Genomic DNA, 21,868 nt, shown 5'->3' with positions numbered 1-21,868 from the left:
GATGGGGCAGTAGTTTTTGAGTTCGGTGGGGTCCGCTGTGGGTTTTTTCAGAAGGGCGCTGAGTTCGGCGTGTTTCCAGCTTTCCGGGAAGGTGGCGGAGTTGAGGGAGCAGTTGATGACATCTCGGATGTGTGGTGCTATGATGGAATCTGCTTTGTTAAAGATGTGGTGAGGGCATGGGTCTGTGGGGGATCCTGAGTGGATGGAGTTCATCAGGCGGATGGTGTCCTCAGTGGAGATTGGGTTCCAGTCATTAAGGATGTTCAAGGGGGGTGAAGGTATGGCGGAAGGTTGGGTGGGTTGGTCTCCGGGTTGGTAGTCGAAGCTGTTGTGGATGTCTGCGATTTTGTCGTGGAAGAACAAAGCTAGGGAGTCGCAAAGGGCTTGAGAGGGAGTAATGTCGTTGGAGTTGGCAGTGGCATAGGTAAACTCTTTGACGATGTTGAATAATTCCTTGCTGTTGTGTGCGTTGTTGTCAAGTCGGTCTTTAAAGGCGGCTTTCTTGGCAGTCCGGATCAGTTGGTGGTGTATGCGGGTGGCGTTTTTGAAGGCATCCCTGGTGCTGGTGTTTGGGTCTTTTTTCCAGGCCTTCTCAAGGGAGCGACAGAGTTTCTTGGATTTCTTAAGATCATCGTGGTTATGACAGAAAATTCCAACTTTCTAAAAGTGGCATTTTCAGAATTGTGACTTAAAATCCAACTTTACCATTAAAGAGGGTTTTAAATTACAATTCATTAGACACCAAACTCGATATTCGTACTTGTTCACAATTGAACATTATCACTTATAAAATGTAATAAAGTAACCGAATGTTATCTTATGTAGGCTTTGCATTAAGCAGTAAGCACCTGTAAAACTTAGAAGTGCATGTCCAAATTTTTAAATACACAGGATGTTGCCCTCTGGGTGACTTATATGCATAAAACCAAATGTTTAGACCTAACAAAAGGTGTATATTCTCAGGTCGAAATGAAAGTTTAAAACTACATGCACAGGCTGTAATGACAAGCCTGGGGCATGTTTAAAAGACTACCAATGGGGGAGGCACCATCAGTGTTGCAGGACTACTCTTAACATTTAATTTACATTCCCTCGGCACATGTAGTGCCACTTCACTAGAACTTACAAGTGAATTAAATGTGGCGATTGCCATATTTAAAGAACGGAGCACTAGCCCTTTAGAACTGGTTAGCAGTGGTAAAGTGTGCAGAGCCCTAAAAGATAACAAAATGGATTCAAGAAACAGGAGGGTGAAGGCAAAAAGATTGGAGATGACCCTGCAGAAGGGGCCAAGTCCAAAATTAACCAATGGGGGAAAATTTCCTGTGGACAACCCTAACCACTTTTGTAGCACATCCTGTTTACCTTGTTGCCAACTATCCCAGTGTGCACTATTCTAATGCAGATTCAATATGTCAGACCCCTTCTACTGGGGCGGGATAGCTACAGTCTACCCAGAGTCCTGTTCTCAGGGCAGAAGTCACGCATTGCTTTCCCCACACAATGCAGCCTTTGCTATGGTTCTTTTCCTTTGCAAGTGTCCACTCCTGCTTTTAACAGGAGTAAATGTATCCTATCTAAGGTGGTACTGAACTTGATTGGGTCCTTACATTGTGGAATAGCTACATTTGTCATAATTAAAGTGTTTCAAAAGGTGCTAAATTGAAAAATGAATTACATTAATGGGAGCAGATTCACTGAAGTTTTTTATGAGTATGAGAAGTAGAAATATAGGAGTTTTCTTGCACCTACTCTTACATGCCTTTGTGAACAGACACCCGAGGCATCCACCACACTATTAGTGGTAGTTCAAAGAGTGCTCTGTCCTGTCCATTTGTTCAAAAAGCATATAAAGATCCCTTTATCGCCACTGGAACATCACTTTTTGTGATGTTTCCATGGTGATAGGTCTTTGGCTTATTTACAAGGCAGTGTTCTTAACTTTGCTTAACGCTGCATTGTAAATAAGGCCCCCTTTCAAGCTACGCTTAGCATGAAAGGGGTGGGCAGTGGGTGTTGCAGTGGGCGTTCCACCGCAACACCCATTGATTTTGACGCTGCCCCTTATTTACAAGGGCAGTGTAAATAGGAGGCAGCACCAAAATTAAGACCAGGGGAAACCTGGTCTCAACTTGGCGAAACAAGGAGAAATGCTTTATTTTTCCTTGTTTTTGCTTATCTGATGTGTGCTGCCTTGTGCAGCACATATAGAAAAAGCAAAATGCCTTTGATTGTTTATGTGTAGGAAGGTGACCGTAGAAGGTAAGCAGCACACATAGAAGTGACAAACAGCATTTAAAGATTGTTCATGTGCAGGAAGGGACACCTTCCTAAACATAAACAATCTTCCACTGCACGCAGAGTGCAAGGGTGCCTGCTTTGGTGCTACACTTCTATGTGTAGCTCCAGCGCAGAGAGAAATGCAAAGCTACACTATATCCTTGTAAATATGATGCAGCCTTGTGTTTCTGAAGTGGCGGAGTGAGGCGTTAAGCCATGACTGCTAGCGCCTCACTCTGCCGCTTCTTTCTAAATATCCTCCTCATTTTGGATATTTTGGGGACAACTCAAAAAGGTTTGAAGGTAAACTAGTGTTTTACGTACTCCAAAATGCCTTTGTGAGCGAGAACCTATGCGTCTTAATGGCAAACAAGATTTGTCCTAAGGATTTCTGTAAGCTGATAGCGAAGTTCCAAAAACTGGATGGTAACTATTTCTTTCTTTGTGATGCAGGTCCTGTCTACACTGAGATGCTAAACAACCTCCTGCAGCCTGTATTTGAGGCCAAGGACTGCACCTTAATTCGGTACAACGTGTTCCACGCATTGCCTAACACCGCCAACACCTTGATCGGGCGCGCGGCCCACATCGCGGTACTGGACTCCGAACTCTTTCTGGAAAAGTTTTTCCTGGTCGCGGGGCTTACTTACTTCAAGTAACTTTTAACCGCCCTCCCTGAGCAGACGTGCTGTGAAACAAAGCCACACCCCGCGGTGTGCATCGCTGGACCTTTATGCCAAAAAAGCGCAGTTTGACATTTGACAGCAAAGAAGGATGCAGAGCCGTTTCGGTGGAAAAGATTGTAACTAAAATTAAATGGTACATCATAATTAATGTAGCGTCAGCATATAATTTTTTTAATTGTACTCAAATCTGCTGAAGTGCCCATCAGGTTTTATTTGTGAGGCATTCATGTGTACAGAACTCATTGTAAGAAGGTTATACTTATGAAAAATATTAAAGCTATTTTTTTGTGGAAGCAGTACAATGCTTGAAAAAGTTTCATATTTATAGAAGAAACCACTACCTGTTCCAGGAATGTTTTATTTTTTTCTGAAACATGCCTCATGCCTTATTTACGTTATTGCATGGGTAACCGTAAGGCCTATTGTATTGCATTTATCTCAGGTGAAACCTGCAGTTATGCAGAATTGATAGTACTCAACAGTGCCATTTAAAGTGATTTCAGTGATCTTTCTTTCTTTGTTATTGAAGCACTATTCTCAATAGCTGCTGCCCTGTTGTTCCTTCAAAGCCCCCTGAATTTCTGGGGTGCAGTAGTGTTTTCGTTATTGGTAGTGTTACCCATCAGTTACCCAACCTGCACATATCATCTAATAATTCTATAGGTAATTTACAAACGGATCTGTGATCCAAGTATACTATTTACCACAATTTAACTAATTCCGAGTGAATTTTTTGGGAATATGGCTTCTTTCAATTTCTAACACCGTGAATGTGCTTTTCCAGTGAACTTGCAATACACATTTTGGTATTTTGAATCCTCTATAAATTTTGTGGGCGTGATATCTGGTTTTACTTTGTTTTCTCTACCCCAGGTGAGTTTTATGTTTTCTGCACAGTTTGTTGGGAATGATCCATCTACAAAAATCCTTTTTCCATGAAACCACTTGTATAAATTTGAGAAAAAATTCTAACAAGGTCCAGGCAGGTCCTGCAGGCAATCCTTGGTGATTTACTCTGTTGGTAGCCGCACTTTGTACGCTCTGGTTTTTGATCAACATATCTGTACTGCAATACATAATCTGTTTCTGTGTTCTGTCTGTCAAACATGTAACATAACAAACCATGTGTGCCACCTTTGAGCATCTTTGCATTGTTACCTAACTCAATGGTATTCATGTAGATGACCTCAGGAGCATGAAAGGCTGAGAGACCCCCAAATTTCAAACCTCCGAAAGTGAACTTAAACTCACATTTGTGGGGTTGTTGTATTAGTCCATTGGGTCAGGAGGCCCATTAGTCAGGGATGTTCAATTTACTAGTAATATCAGCAACAAAATGTTCAATATTTACTTAAAATTAAAAGGTACTCAGTTACCCCCTTTTTTCAAATTTGCAGTTGTCCCAAGAAGGTGAACTATGCTCGCCAGGAAGTTGATAACACAGGAATGGAGCAGTGGTTATCAATGGCTTCCACCAGATTCATACTCCAAACTCACTAACTACAGGATTGATGACCTCAGCACTTTAATATGCTCCCTCATATACCGGCTTTCCGGGTTGTAGTGGTGTGATTGATAAAAAAGACTATGGACATCGGATTATGGGACAATTGGAAAAGAAAATCCTATGGAAGGAGGCCTCCATGATACACATCTATGTTTAGCTCATTTGGGCTTCTCCAAACAACTAAAGGATGAGAGTGGCTAAAAAGAATAGGGCTTTGTGTTCACTGATTTTCTTTCATGAGAGACTTCTACAACAAAAGCAGACGTTTTTGTGAGCCACTTCCTTGATTGTATCAACAGAGCTAATTTCTTGGTCTACCAGAAATAGATTAACCACCACCTTCTATACTAGGCCATCTCGAATATCTCCCTTCCTTTCCATCAATGCCAGAGGAGAAGAGCGCCTTCAAATGACTCTGTCTGTAGTGTATGTGATATAAATGTATTCACCCTAGCTCAAAGGACCAAGATTCTGAAAACCAACTTAAGTGAGCCTCATTTACATTTCCTGTTGCCATGTTGCTACTTTTGTGCACTCATTCTTCTGTGAAGTTTCTTAAACAGCAGCTTTTCAGTGCTAATCTCGAAATGTGTATCAACATTTATGACAAAGACTGTAGTTCTGCCATCAAATGTTGTGTTTTGTGACTGTAGTGTATATTTTGGGCTGTGCAGGCCAAGAATTAATGTGAATTGATTTTGAAATATTTTTGCATACCGAAAAGAACAAACTCTATTCTGTTGCCACAGGATCAAACAAAGAAAATATTCATCAATAAATGCAAATATTAAACTTAAATCTAAGGTTCCATGTGCTACATGTTGTATTTACAAAGCTCATCCTTTTCAAATTGATTTGGCTTGATTCACCACTGCATGGCCTGATACAAAGCACTGATTAAGATTGTATGTTTTTTATAGACCTATGTTTTACCACAAAGTTTATTGAGATGTGTTCAAGCGTGCTAGTATATTAGCTTGCAGCTGCATTTCTGCACTGATTAATTGGACTGGTGGTATGGTAAGGTGTACATTTCTCTTTGTAGTCGGACCTTTAATCTTCTTGATGTTCTTTTATTTCCCTCTTTTTTTCCCATGCCAATATCCACTGTTGGGAATGAACATTCTGTAATGGGTTCTGGGCGTCCGAATGTCTTTCTCTACTGGGATCTGGCGTCTCAGACTTTAGTGCGCAGTCTTCCATCATTCAGGCAAGGTTTGCTTTCTCATCCATCTTTAGCGCAGGAAGTCAGGCATAGTTCTCGGATCGGGTTCATGAAATTGCAGAGTCAGGTGCTTGGTGTTTTGATAGATTTGCCTTCATGAATACTAAGGTTGGATGGATGTTGCATGGTTTTAGGCTGCACATGAGTATGTTGTGTTGAGTAAAACGGTCTACATTGAGGATAGTACTCTGTTTGCAGCCAGAAGCCAGAGAAGAAGTTTAAAAAGTGGATCTGCAGAGTCTTCAAGATTAGTCCTGGATAGCGGAAAATGTAACACCAGTTTTCAGGACATCTAAACTGACCTAGAGGAGAGTGAAAACTTTCCTGTGTTTCATCAGTTAGAATTTAGAGACGCAAAGAGTGTCAGGCAGAGGCCAAAAACAGTGTCCAGTTCAGGTCCAGTTCCACTGGGCAGTTGCAGGAAAGCAAATAACCTAAAGAACCGGGGGTCTCAAGTCAACACTTTCGCCAACTAGCTTCAACTCCTAAAAAAAGTGCGTCAGAACACAGGTCTCATAAAAGCCAAAAGAGAAAGAAACAAAGGAAATACAGAGCCAAGATAGAGTGATCAATGCTTAGATCCATAGGCAGCTTATTGGATTCCCATCAATGTATTGTGGTGATCAATCTTCTATTTGGTCAACCACCTCTCAGCATGGTGTGTCTCTTGATCATAGAGACTATCTACCACACAAAAGGAAAATAGCTTGTTTGGATCAAACCCAAAATCACTTGGAAAGAGAAACATATAATGTGTTTCTAAATTCGAGATCACAAGAGAATTAAGTGCAGTGCAAAACACAAAAAGTGATAATTAAAATAGGGTAATGAGGCAAAAAAGCAAGACATTTTATTATGGATATCCACTCATCCCCTGATTAAAACCAGAACAGTGAAAGGGGAAGTTTCAACAAATAACTGCAAAACTCAGGCCAACATGTTTCAGCCACTCGGGAACAAAATCCCTTCGGCTTTTTTCAGGGCTTCTGCTCTCAAACTTTGCAACTGCAGACCAAATTATATACTGACATTAAAGTGAAAAAATTATTTATAAAGAAAAAACTATTAGTAGTGAAAGTACACACATACTGGGAGGTTGGATATAATACAACCTACGTGTTACTGATCCTCCGCATCAAAGAATGCAGATGGCATCTAAAAAAGACAAAATCATCATTACTCCAGTATAGCTCTCTTATTAAATTGTTTCATCAAATTAAACTGATAATCATTCAAAATCATTGTATATGCTCACCCTGCTTGACGGGGGACTGGACCTCACCTCACCTGGACCTAGCTCAGGAAAAAAGAGGCCCCGCTCTGTAAGGAAAAGCAAAGGGAAATCATAGAATAGAGCAAAAAGGTGTAAATGTTGTCTGACCTTATCATGCCCATTCTAGCAGCCCTACTATAGTCCATCCTTGCAGAGATTAACACTCCTAGATAGCCAGGTGGCATCTCCCAACCAGCTCCTCGAAGCAACTGAATCCTCATCATTTTATAAAGCATGGCCTTACTCTTAGGACTGGTGTGCAAAGATACACCCGTCTAACCATAAAGATCCCCATATCCTCATCTGTATTCTGAAGAAACATCGAACTCAATGAAATATCGATTCCTTTGATTCTGGAACGGTAATTGTGTATCTCCTGACATATTGGATATGGTAAGGAATCAACAGGACTTATTGCTCGATTAGTCGTAACTGCAAAGAAGCCCCAGTCTTTAACCGCTAAGGAATCCTAAGTACGCTCACAATTTCAAAAAGCGCCCTTCTCCCATCAAGTCTATTAACAAACACATCTTATCAGCGAGATAATAAAGAACGCTGTACACTAACTGAGTCTAGTTAGAATCACCCCATACTCTCTACCTGTCCGTCATTGCCTCAGGCGGATTCTGAGTCGAGGGGGAGGCGGCGAACGGCTCAGGTCAGGTGTTTTTATTAGCCTCCAATCTCGTTTGAAAATGAGCGTGACAAAGGTGGCCATAAAGCAGAAAATTCACACTTAAAATGATTGTATTAGCCTGGTATCGTCACTGCCAATTTGTAAGCACAAACATTTCATGCGCTCATTAAGCTTCAATATTAAAAGCCGGTACCTTGTTGGAAAAACGCCATTCTTTAACTTACCCGTCTCCAGAGCACCCATCTACCATTGCGATAGCGAGTAGAACTACCGATTGACGTCATCAAGATGGCGTTTTTAGTTTACTGTACGTGGACCTGTTTAAACTTTATTGGGTCTCTTCAGTCAAATAGGCTCTGTAGACTGCAATGCAACAAACGAGTACCTGGTTGAAAAACCAAGTACCTGGTTGAAAAAATGCCTTTCTTTAACATAGTGCACGTCTATGCTCGCGATATGAATAGAACTACCGAATGACATCATCAAGATGGCGTTTGTAGTTTTATGTCCACGGACCTGTTTAAACTTTATTGGGTCCCCTAAAGCCAATGACAAATAACAAACACATAGCTAGACTACTCCATACTGGTGTTTTTGCTGGTTATAGTCAAAATTAGTCACCCACATCCTCTGTATGCTTATATCAGTTATACAAAAATCTAATGTGAGACTATAATTGTGTTTAATCTACGGAATGAGGCAAGACGAGAAACTACATTTCTTGTAGAAGTCCGCTGTGGATCTTCCATATATAAACGCGATATCCTGCAGAACTCCCAATTGACAGGACCGTGTTAGTAGCAATCCAATGTATTGTAAGTGGAGACCCATAACTCAGTTGGTTCCCCTATTCCAACTACAGGACCAATAGCTGGAGCCATACCTCCTAGAACATTCATGTGTATAATGGGACCAGCTAGGAATAATAAGGCATGATATTTATTTGATCTGCACATAGCTTGTTATTAACTGCCCTTCTTTGTAGACCTTGGATGAGAGGGAATAAACCCATCCTCCTACCTCACCTTTTACAAACTAGTCCAAGGTATATCGTCGTTAAGACTGCATGTATCACTATGGAGCCTAAAAATCAATTTCTGCTCCTTCGTGAACAAATATTTTGAAACACCACTGATATGTGATGGTATAAATGGTTTTTCTAATATTGTCCACTGAAAATCTTCTTCCTGTGATTTTTGTACACAAAGTGTTTAGTAAGTCTTGTTGGTGTCTTTTTGGATCTAAAAGAACTTTTATGTTCAAGCATCCGCGTTCTCACTTTACGTGTCGTCATAACAACATATCTCATATGGCAAGGACAAGCCACAAGATAGATCAATAGGGAACTGTTACAGTTCGTAAAATGAGACTGTACCCACGGTCGGTCAGTGCCTATGTCTATTGTCGTGGAATGCTTAGTCTGAGGGCAAATTGAACAACCTCCGCAGGGATGGTGTCCCAGAACTTCTGGTAAATCCCATAAAGTACCTACAGGTCTCTTGGGTGTCTCCTTAGGATGTGTATGTACCAGATTCTCGATCTCTTGAAAAAACAACAGTTGATGGACATAATGCAGAACAATGTCATACATTCACCACAATACAGATATCTGGGCCTAAATCCATCGTTTTTTTGCATTCCACACCACCCCAGTTCAGACATGGCCATATGCAAATCAGCCTTGACCCTGTGCCTCATGGGAACAGTCCAGCCCGAACTGCCAAGCCATGTCTTTCCTGGACCGGAATCAAGCATCCAAAGACCGGTTTCTGGCTATCTGCCGTCTTCAGCCAGGATAGCTTGATTCCAGTGGTGTGGAGAGCATGGGACTCACGTCTGAGCATACCCATCCCACTCGGGGTGGCAAATGCAAAAACAACAGTTGATGGACAGAATGCAGAACAATGTCATACATTCACCCAAGTACAGAGATCTGGGCCTAAATCCATGTTTTTTCTGTACTCCACACCACCCCAGTTCAGACATGGTCATATGCAAATCAGCCTTGACCCTGTGCCTCATGGGAACAGTCCAGCGCAAACTGCCAAGCCATGTCTTTCCTGGACCAGAATCAAGCATCCTAAGACCGGTTTCTGGCTATCAGCCGTCTTCAGCCAGGATAGCTTGACTCCAGTGGTGTGGAGAGCATGGGACTCACTTCTTAGCATACCGATCCCACTTGGGGTGACAAATGTAAAAACTACAGTTGATGGACAGAATGCAGAACAATGTCATACATTCCCCCAGTACAGAGATCTGGGCCTAAATCCATCGCCAAGCTAGGCGCAAAAACGCTTCCCATGCTGGTCCCCGAGATTTGAAGGTAAATTGTCTCTTCAAATCGGAAAAAGTTATCTTTCATGGCCAGCCTGGCAAGTGTCATGATGAAATGGCCTGGGGTGATGGTATCCAAATCAGCTTCACCCTGGATGGACGTGATGGTCTCTAAAGTCTAATCCTGGGCAATGGAAGTGTAAAGGGACTCTACATCGAAGGAGACTAAAAAGTCTCTCTCGATGTCATATTCGATATTAGGCATCACACGTAATACATCTTTAGGGCCAGATGTAGGTAATTCCTATTTACTGACTCTTAAATACCGAATTTTATTGATTCAGTATTTAAGAGTCGGTAAATAGAAAGGGGGGAGATGTAGGTAATTCGAATTTAAGAATTACCAATATTTACCGATTTGGTAAATACCGAATCGGTATTGCCCATTGATTCCTATGGGCCATGAGGCCCATAGGAATCAATGGGCAATACTGATTCGGTATTTACCGAATCGGTAAATACCGAATCCTGCAAGGGTGCAGGGGGTGTCACTTTGACACCCTCTAGCACCCCAATTCCGGACTTGTGTGCCATGTGGCACATAGACATGCCCGTGTGTCACATTGCACAGGTGTGCATGCCCAGATATGCATGCACACCTGAATTCGGTATTTTACCACCCAATAGGATTGGGTGGTAAAATACCGGTTCTTAAGGGCCTGTGGCACTCTTAGGAGTGCCACCTACATGTGGATTTACCAAATCGGTAAGTATACCGATTCGGTATTTTACCAATTCTGTAAATTTACCGATTCGGTAAATTTACAGAATCAGTAAAATATAGGCCCCCTACATCTGAAAACCCTAATACTGGTCGGTAACGGCCGAATTTGGCCGTTACTGACCGGTATTAGGGCTCCTACATCTGGCCCTTAGTATCTTGTAGATACATTGGCATTTTCCACACAATCTGCCTCAAAAAATGATCCACAAAGATGGATAGGGGTTCAAGCAAGAACAGAGCCCTGACCTGAAATGATTGGTCTCCCCGGTGGGGGTCTTTGGGGTTTGTGCACTTTTGCTAAGATGTAAAAATACGGCCTGACTGGATGTTTAGTCTGCAAAAACTGAGCCTTATGAGCAGTGATCCAACCCTCAGTGAGGGCTTCTTCTACCAAAATACTGATAAATTTGCTCAGTTTCTCTGTCGGATCCTGTGTCAGAGGCTTGTACGCTCTCCTATCACTGAATTGACGGAGATACTCAGCTCTGTAGTCAATGGTGTCTAGGATCACGATCGAACCAAACTTGTCTGCAGGTTTGATCATGATAGTTTGGTCTTGTGATAACATACGTAAAGCCTGATGTTCCTGCCCAGATAAATTCTTATATATACTCTGGTGAGTCTCCCACAATTTATCAATATCCTCTGTGACTGCCTTCTCAAAGGTCAGTACCTGGGATGGAACCAAGTGTATTGGTGTTTGAAATGTAGACCGTTTCTTCAAGCCTGTATTTTCACTCCTTTCATCAAAAGCCCCATCTTGTTTATCCTTAAAGAAGTAATGGAGTCTCAATTTTCGAAAAAATTGTGCCAGTTCACATTGGACCATAAATGGATCCCCATTGTATGTGGTCACAAAACCCAAGCCTCTGTTAAGGACAGTGTCCTCATCGTTAGTTAACATCTTGGTGCTCAAATTGACTACAAGGGCGGATTCGTTGAGGTCCCTGCTTGAGTCAGGTTCCTCCTGGTTTGGCTCCTGGTCCCTGCGTGCGGACCTGTCGACTCGTCCCAATGAACCTGCATTTGTTGGTTTCTTCTTTTGCCTCTCGACCTCCGGGGACCAAACCCTAAAAAAGGCTGGTCATTAAATTCAGTGGGAAACCCTGCAAAAGGTGCCATCGGGGACTGGAAAGGATACGGTGGATGAGATGGGTGACCACAAGGTGTTGGTGGCCACCATTGTTGCAACTGTGGTGTCGGGTGTCCTCTAAAGTTATTAAATCTGTTGAATCTACCCCGTCCTCTAAATTGTAGTGTAGGTGTGCCTGAAGTCTCAGAATCACTGCCCCCCTCAGAACTGGAGCCTGAATAGTTAGACCCATATTTCTTCCCATTGTTCTGAAACTCGGGTGATGAGTATGTATCACTAGTGTAAGGATAGACCCGTTCAAGTTTAAATTTTGCTAGGTCTTTTTAAAATGTATCTATCTTGGTCTGTAGGATGGAATACTTAAATCTTTGTAGTTGGATTTCAATTAAAATGGAATCCGCCACTCTTTTCGTTGTACTAATGATCAGAATGAGCTAGTCGTGTGTGCATTGCCAGGATATCAATGACCAATCTTTGAGAAAAACCTTATTGTGCAGAAACAACCAGGGGCATTGGTCACTATTAAGCCAGGGGGAGCACAACTGGCCCTCAAATATTCTGCTATGCACTGATGTACGTGGGTGTGATTTCTTAAGAACAAGGACTTTGGCCCAGTCGTCCACTGCACCCACTGTTGGAATGGGGAGACCCTCCAAAATGCTTGGCATATTATCGAGTATTGATTGATAAACTGTGTCATCATAGGCTAATCCACTGATTTCAGCCATCTTGTGTAGGTAATGTGAGCAAATTGAAGCAGAGAAAAACTTCTGGAAAATAGCCAACCTCAGAGCTATTTGTGGTGTTTAGAGTTGCAGGAAAGGCTTTTTGTTGCTTGCTGTCTCATTGCAGCCAAACAGGAGGACAGACACTTGCCCCTTGGAGTCCACTTCTTTACCTTGGTACAAGAGGAAGCAGGCCCAGTCGTTGGGGCTCCACAGGTCATAGGCAGTGGGTCCTGTCCACCTCTGTTCTTGCTCAGGTCCAGAAAGTGCTCTGAACCTGGTGCCTGAAGAAGCCGTATTTGTGCCAGGCATGAGCTAGTGTGTGGGAATGACTCCTGGGCACACCCTAACCAATGGGGTAAAAATTCCAGGAGGCAACCTTACACACTTGCCAGCTCATGATGCAAACTCAGATCGTACTGGGAAAGGAACTTAGGGAGGCCCCTCACATATAAGGATTGGGCTTCGGGCTGTACCCAAACCCGGATGATGTCACCCATCCATCCTTTTGCATTTCAAGTTTCTGCGATGTGATTACATAACTCCAACTGATTAACAAATAAATGTCCCATCGTACGTGTTAGATTGTCCTAAATGCCATACACGTGGAGCAGATTTTCTCCACATGGCTTGGTCTTGTGATCTGTAGCAAATTATTGGAGTGAAATACTCTCCAAGCTATCCCAAATGCTGGAGATTGATCTGGAAGCAGGACCCTTACTCACCCTGTTGAGCTATGTATTTGATCTGCACAAAAGCATCTGATGATTTACCACCATATTGGTCCTCTTAGTCAAATGCAAAGTTGCAATACACCCTTCCATCTGGCCCACCAGCATGACGTGCTGCGACACTACCAGTGAAACCATGCGCATCTCTTCAATCCCCAACCTCTAGACCAAAAGATATTTGGCAACCACTGCACGATTATTTACTGTTGACCGCATAACAATCATAGGAAGCCCGCTCAGACACATCAGACCCTCTTCCCACTAACCCATAACTTGCTATTTTATGGCCAGTACCCCAAGGCATCACTATACACATGCCGAGTCGGGTTCGGACCAGAGGGTCTGCACTACATGGTCCTTCTCTCACCCTCCTCTATCAGTCCACATTTCTCTTCATCACTTCCCCCCTCCCATTATTCGCCACTATTTGCTGGAGAGTGGATGCTCCCTATGGGTCCCTAAGGACAATCTGGCCCAAGCGACCTTTTCTTCCTACCATTGAGGAAACTGTTAATTTTATTGGTTGTTTCTTTTGTTACATTTACCTACCTATTGCAGATTGTAGGGCATATGTTGAATGCACTATGTCCTTCTTTAACAATTACACCTATTTGGGCTAATGGTATTGTTGTTTTCTACAATGCTGCACTATGCTACACTGTGATATACATTTATGCAGTACATCTATATGTTAGTGCATGATCATCCATTACTGTTTGCTGTTACTCTGCTTGTATGCCCCACCATGTCAACTTCTCTGAAAAATGAAAAACAATACAAACAGTTAAAAATATATATTAATAGTTGATGTGACAAAGAATGAACACCTTCTCTTTGTTACCTCCAAATTGCTATTAGGGGTGAAGGTAACCATTTTTCAATCCAAAATGGATAAAATCAACAGTGAAGGGCAAACAAAAAGGATAGTACAGGAGTGCAAGATGAGGTGACATGACTACAAGTACATGATCAAATAGAAATGGGCAAGGAATCTCAGGGCAGGCATAAGGACCAGGGGGCATATTATCAAGCCTGTGCGCTAAAATTATCGCCGCTTTATCGGCCGAAAACGGCCGATAAAGCGGCGATAATGGGCTTGATAATATGCTCTGTGGAATTCCAATCGAAGCCCATGTTAGATGTCTTCACATCTAACATGTGCTTCGATTGGATTTCCATAGAGCATATTATCAAGCCCATTATCGCCACTTTATCGGCCGTTTTCGGCCGATAAAGCGGCGATAATTTTAGCGCACAGGCTTGATAATATGCCCCCAGATTTCCAGGAGGATTTGGACCCATTGGAGATGCAAGTGGTGTCACTCATCCCAACGGTGTTAGTGGCGGACGTTGCCGGACAGGACAGGTCTGCAGTCCAGGACCAGGAAGAACTACAGGGTTTGTGAAAACAAAGGACCATATTATTATTATTTTACACAATTTATCCAAGTGAAGTTTATTAACTATTGGTGTGTTTAAACCAGTGAAAGAAGTGGGCAAGAACGGCAGAGCACGGCGTGCCTCTACTTCTAACAGCTTCCGTTCCCCTACTTTTTTAGTTTAAACGTGCATCCCAGGACGCCAAAAATAGCCAAGATCTATAGATAGGGCTTGGATTTCGTGGCCGTTCGTTGAGGCGGGACAGGCAGAGAAGGAAAAGGAATCTGTTTCTTCCTTTCTTTCCAGAGAAGACAAGGACAGTGTCCACGTCCACTGCTCCACTTCTGGCAGCTACCCCCACCCCCCTCCCCCACCAGCAGCTGCCTTCCACACACTTTCTTACTCTGCCTCAGGCGCACAACACCCATTGGCCTCAAAGGGATGAGACATTTCCCGGGCCGCTCACAGCCGCACCCGAGCACTTCACAGGTCTTTAAAAGACCTTGTGCATGTCACTGGGGCTTTGTTGTTGTTTCACCCCTTCTAAGAGCCCCTGCAGCTCGACTCTGCCGATTGCCTAAAGATTCAGCCCCCCCCCCCAAAATTTTGGCTTAGCCCCCCCGAAATTTGACTCAGGTTGCGCCTCTGCTCTGCCTCCATCTTTCTGTCTTGCTCCTCCTCACTTATTGACTTTAAACAACAGTTATTACTCCCTCTTTCATCCTTTCCTTTAGTTATTTCTCCGTGAAATGGATCCCCAAAAAAAAATGACTCAGGAAATGTCGTCTTTTTGGGCAATTTTTCTATTCCAAAGTGCAGCCTTCGGAAGGAGAGAAAATAAAGGTTCAAAATGTGGAAAATAACGAAATAACCTATACAATAATAAAAAAACGATATAGTGGGCTAGAAATCTCTACTGTGGAAAGGAGCGTGGTCAGTGTACTGAGTGTCAAGAGCAGTCTGTTCCTGGCTATGAACAACAAAGGAAAACTCTACCGATCTGTAAGTAACACCTTGTTATGGGGATGAGGAATGAGGTGTGTACATTGAGAGGACATGACGTGCACGAACACAGGCAGCACATATAAACATACCTTCAGACTGCTCCGTCTTGCTGCAGGCCTCAAAGGGTTAGAATACCCAGCTACAAAGCATGCTAAATCTTTGAGGCACACGCATGCTGGAGTGTGCAGAGCATCAGTTGTGCCTTTTAGTCCTGCACTGCCACACCGCTGTTTACACTTCCAGTCGAAGAGGGGCTATTGTCTTCTGGGGGGTGTAAGATGCTGCCAGAGTAGGGTTACCACATCTTAGGACCCCACAACTGGGAGATTTCGCAAAAATAGAGGAAGGCCCACAATTCTACAATAGCCAAGTGGCATAAAATGACACTCCTCAGCAGCACAGAAGACGCACTGAGAAGACATATATAACGTAATTTTTAAAACCAGCATCATGCCTGTTCATTAAATTACTTAATTATAAAAGATGCTAACTAACCCTGCTCTAGGATCCCTAAAAAAGTGATTCTCACTGTTTACAGTTGACCCACTCTAAAAACCGGGACATGAGCAAAATTTGCTGAAGTCTACGGGGACAGCTGTTGAAAAACCGAGACTGTCCCAGCAAATCCGGGACACCTGGTCAGCCTATGCCAAGGCCACAGAGCCTTCATTCCATAGCACAGTCCTGCTATAGTTGGAACCCACACATACACGCTGTTGTTCCTAGCGGCATAGATACTGACATCAGGGAAGGCTTGCATGACCATCAGGCATGGCCGCGTCCATGCCTGCTCTCACAATTTGCACTCTATCTAGGGGATCAATTAGATTGCCACGCAGGAGAAAGTGCTGAGGAATGGGCCTGTCAGGTCCTTTTCAGAATTGAATTGTAGATGCATTTATATGGCGCTTCCTACTCCTGACAAGTGTGGCAATCAGTCGTGGAGGGGATTCGGCAGCATTACGCCTCCTTACATCATCTTATACCTCTTTTACTGTTCCGATCCCCCAAAACAAGCCTTTCTAAATCTTTGCCTCTGACTCTTCCTACTACACCTCCCTTTTACTCATTCCAAGCTCCAAAACAAAAAAGATTTCCCTAAATCCTTTCCTCTTCCATCCCTCCACTATCCTTTTCAATCCAAATAACAGACTAACATATCCACCACTCCAATGAATTTCATTTTTCACTATACTAATTCACCACTAATCCTTTATTGGTTCTAGAGTAGCATGCTACTAGCCGAAAAAGTGCTTCAACACCCCTTCAGGGGTAGCAAGCGCTATATAAATGCAAACGTTTCTCCCTTTTCTATCCTTATACTATCCATCTTAATCCAAAAAACGGACTAATATATCCACTACTCAAATTACTTTCATGTTTCACTATACTAATTCACCACTAATCCTTTATGAGTTCCGGAGTAGCTTGCTACTCACCTAAAAAGTGCTTTGACGCCTCGTCAGGGGTAGTACATGCTATATAAATGCAATTACAATACAATAAAAATTAGAGTGGAGTCAAAATGGCCAGATTGATTTTTATTCACCCAAACACATTAGCAGCACTTTACTGAGTTTGAAAGTGAAGCGCTGCTTTTGTTTTCTCGCCTTTCTTTGAACAACATTGTTTTCCATGGGTGGAGAAGTGCACCATTCCTGGAGGTACTGACTCGTGTGGGGGCGTCATGTTCGCAAGTATATTATTTTTCTAAAATCACACGCTGCCTCCTTTCTGGCCTCCAGCAATTTTCTGCAACAATAAAAATGTACTCATAACTCTGGTGATTAATGTTCTTCCTAGAGAGGGATGGAGTTTTGTCAAGTGGAAGATAAGATCCATGGACAGCCACCTTAGCTTCAGAAAACTACCCAAGAATTGACTCTTCCTCACATAACCAAACAGAAATATACAGCATATCCCTCTGTACAAAAGCATTTATTTGTACTATAGATATATACCTATATATGCTTATTGCTTTGCATAAACGTGTAGAATAATTGTTTGTCATTCATGTTTGAACTGCTCCATAGCTCAGAGACAAATGGCTTGTGATTCCACTTTTAAGCGTATTTGGGACATTCTGTGATTGGAAACGAATCCCAATTTGTGAATGTATTTAATGTCAATAACTCATTAAACCTTAAATACATGTGTATCCAGTGGTTGAATTAAATAACATAATAAGTGAAATGCCAAACAAACACTAAACATTAGAATGATTTGCTCTTTCTGGCCACACCTCTGACTCCGCCCACTGACCCAAGCCTCAAGTTATTCCCGCCCCCCTGATATCCGCCCACAGTTCCCCTACTTTTTTTCCCCCACTTCGACCACTGGTTTAAACCTACAACAAAAACTGTACTTTCAGCTTAAAGCCTTATAAAAACGTTGTGCATTTATGTGATACCTATTTCTCAATGTTGTTTTGCAAGTAAGAAGGTATAACGTTAAGTAGTTTTAGTTGATCATTTTCTAATATGCTAACAAACACTAAAATGAACTTTTAAAAATAAAATGAATACTCATTTTAGAACCTTTCATACGAATTATATTTGTCAAATGTGTTTTATAATGCTGAAGTTATAACAATTAGGTTCCCTACTCGCCCTTTTTCCTAGAATAATTACATACAAAAACCTAGATTTATGTACTGAAAATGCATAACAATTTTAAGAGATTTTATGTGAAATAAGTAATTTTTTAAAGCAGAAGCAAAAACAATAAGTTGCTCTATTTGCCTATTTTCCAAGAATAATTTAGCCCTAATATAGTACAAATAGCAATGTCAGGCAAGAAGCCACGCTAACACATGACCATCGTTCACTTTGCATGCATTAGGGCTCTCATGTTTTATTTACAAAGAAGCCCGAAGAAACAAAATAAATCCTGTGGCGAGACCAAAACATGTCTTTGAAAGTACACGTCATCCGCTGACTGATCAGTTGTTTCCTTTAAGCTATTCAAGGTGCCGCATGAGTGGAAATATTGCAATAATACTACAGGAAAGACCTGATTTAAGACTTCAGAGCTCGACATATTGAAAACGAAGTGGCCCATTTGTAAGAATAGATACCATTCCATATTCAAGGCAGGATTGGTACTCTTTATCTATAAAGCTATTTCATAAATTAAAAAACGATCTAAACTGATTTTAAATGCAAAGTGCAAGGGTTTCTATTTGGCATAATTTTTAAAGCCTTTTTATGTCCATTTTCCGAATAACAACAACAAAATTTGCATTGGAGTCAGATTTTCAGTAATAAGGCACATAGGCCATTTGTCATGTTTACCGCATTTCATTGGAAGGGTACATACTTTTTATGTGTTTATGTATTCAAATTCATTTACTTAGAACCTCGGGTCCCTTTACGCAGCGAGTCATATGTGTTTAAAGTGAGCTTTTATAAAAAAACACACAATTGAAAAAAGACTTGTGGATAAGGCTTGGAAAAAGACAAGAGAACTGAGGAAAAATATCCCTCCATTTATTTTCATTGATCGCTATTGAGGGAAGGAGAAAATACATTTAAAGCTTAAGGCCTCAATGCACACACATAATTGGAAAGAAGAGCTAGGTTTAGAAATAAATGAATGTTGTTTTGCCTTCTTTCCTTCAAGTCTTACGTTCAAGGGAAGTAAATGGTTGCCATATTATTCTGTTTCTCAGGAATAAAAGGCAATGCACAACATTTAGGGGCAGATTTATGAAGGCCTTGCGCCGCCGGTGCGTCATTTTTAACATGGGAAAAAGTGACGCACCGGCGGCGCAAGGCCTTCATAAATCTGCCCCTTAGTGACCCTACTGGCAGCTGATGACTTTTGAAAGTGTTGAGACTTAATTCTTGGTACGAATTCCTGTCAGCATGCCTGACTTCTTTTTGGAGAATTACGGGTTATTCTCTCACATTTGCTTTATTTTTAGCTGAATTCGTTTGCAATCTTACCGTGGTGCAGGTTTCTTGAACTTTTCCACCATTGGCCATCTTGCCATCTGTGATACTCACTGAATGTACCTTTCTGCTTTCAGTTCAAGTCTCTGATGCCTGTATTTTGTCTGCGTCAGCAATGGCGCATCGAGTGCCTTCAACTTGCTCCCGTTTCGTCATAATCTGGTGCAAAGAGAGGAGTTGATGGGCTTTTGTTAAGCCTGGACGGTGAACTCTGCTCCGCTCGCGGAGATTGCAGAGTTTTCCACACTCCCCATTGCGCGGAGCTAGCAGACGTCCGAAAAACTCTGCTTGGCACAGCGGAGCAGAGTTTTTTCTGCGCTTGCGTTCACCAATGTCAAGTTGGCGAGCGTGAGTGAGGAAAATAAAACTCCCTGCGAGATTGTTCCTCATTCGCGATCGTCAACATCAAGTTGGCGAGCCCGAGCGTGGAAAATAAACATCCCTGCGACATTTCTCAACGTGGGGTGGTCAGGTTTCTCATTGAGAATGGTCGCGTATGCTCGCGACTGCTTGCTATAAGAAGCTGCTTGTTCGCGTTGAGAAAGCTGCCGCTCGAGTAAAAATCTACTTGAGCGGCAGAAAAGATCCACTCATCACAAACCCAACCCAAATCCACTTCAGACATAACTATATCCCATCCAAACACACACACACACTGCTCTAATTACTCCTAACAGACCCCTTTCTGGCACCAACAAACCTATACTCAGCCTCACACCTTTTAATCCACCAATTCCCTGCTCTTCTTCCAGAAAAACATAATCAGACAGCCCTTACACTCCATGTCACCACACATATTACCTCTTTTAGCAATTAAAACTACCACAACCACTCTTAACTATTTTACAGTCCCTCTCACACAACACATACATTATTTTCCAAAACACATCACCTCTACCTTTACCATGCAGCTTCCACACACCAACAATACTTTACAAAGAAATACCTCTCAGAAAACAAATACATCACCTCTTCTCACTGCTCTGCAAAAACAACGCATAACACACACTAGCACAACAAACTCTCACACAAATTCTCATAATACTTTCCATCACAAACTAGAAACATACACTCACTCCCACATTCCTAACTACACAAATAAAAATACCCTAAACCAACTGCACTGCCAAGATTTCTCTCTTCCCCAACACCTAATACACATACAGCAACACATCAACTCTCTTTTAACTGCCTCCCATCCAGTGGACAATTTAGAACCTTACATCATGGCCTACATGCTGCACAACCACCCCTAACTCATATACCTTACAATCTAAATAGACGCAAACAAAACAAGAAACATGTCACTGTTCACACATTTACATCTCCATGTCTACTGCACAAAAAGGCTACTCAACAAAAACAGCACAGTTCACCAACTCACACTCAACCACCATTACCACCACCTACATGCGCAGACCCTTCACAATGCCTTCTTAGCCTTCTGGATGAGGAACATGATACAGAACAGCTACTCTATTGCTATGCTCATAAAGCTAATACCAGCACTGATGACACACCTCTACAAGCCCACAAAACACTGCTCACTCTTGTACAAAACAAAGTTACACCATCACCAAAACACATTCTCTAAACTGCCTACTAATAAATTCTTGATCACTCTACTAAAAAAACAACCATCACAACTATGACCTTCTCACTGACACACAACTCTTGTTATTGTTATTGTTATTGTTATTGTTAAAAAACATTTGTAACGCGCTCTATCACCATTGGTTTCTTGGCGCTGATAGACAAATGGGGGACCGAGAGCAGGAGGTTTAGTCAAATGCAGCTTGGAAGAGCAGAGTTTTTAAAAGTCTGCGGAAACAGTCTAGCTTTGGACAGAGACGAAGGGAAAGGGGAAGGGAGTTCCAAGTGGAGGGGGCCAGAACGGAAAAGCTCAGACCACCGTGCTTTTTCCTTTTAAATCTAGGCACCACAAGGAGGTTTGATGAGGCTGAGCGAAGGGCTCTCGTAGGGATGTGACGGGTCAGAGCCGAGGAGATGAAAACGGGCGCTGCATCAGAAAGGGCTTTAAAGGTGGTACATGCCAGTTTAAAGGTGCAACGTTTGGATACCGGGAGCCAGTGTAGGCTACGAAGGAGGGGAGTGACATGTTGGTGCTTAGGCTGGTGGTAGATCAGGCGAGCGGCCTGATTCTGCACCAGCTGCAGCCGTTGGAGGTGGCAAGCTGGAATCCCTGCATAGAGAGTGTTGGCGTAATCGAGCCTGGAGGTGATAAGGGCAATGACCACTTGGGTCAGGGCTTCTTTGCTGAAATACCTGCTGATCTTGCGGATCCGCCTGAGATG

General features: G+C 42.4%; 1 protein-coding gene across 1 annotated transcript in view; it reads left to right on the top strand.

Moving 5' to 3' along the window:
* The window catches only part of FAM135B (family with sequence similarity 135 member B), an 861,083-nt gene extending 857,820 nt beyond the window's left edge, over nt 1-3,263 (top strand). The window contains exon 21 of the mRNA XM_086966257.1: nt 2,734-3,263. Within this exon, the coding sequence (XP_086822383.1) occupies nt 2,734-2,939 (206 nt within the window). The 3' untranslated portion in view covers nt 2,940-3,263. The remainder of the gene's footprint in view (nt 1-2,733) is intronic.
* Nucleotides 3,264-21,868: the final 18,605 nt, after the last annotated feature.

The sequence above is a fragment of the Lissotriton vulgaris genome, chromosome 4_1, assembly GCF_964263255.1.
Source record: "Lissotriton vulgaris chromosome 4_1, aLisVul1.2, whole genome shotgun sequence".
In the NCBI taxonomy this organism is placed as follows: Eukaryota; Metazoa; Chordata; class Amphibia; order Caudata; family Salamandridae; genus Lissotriton; species Lissotriton vulgaris.
This window is presented reverse-complemented; position numbering and strand designations above follow the sequence as displayed.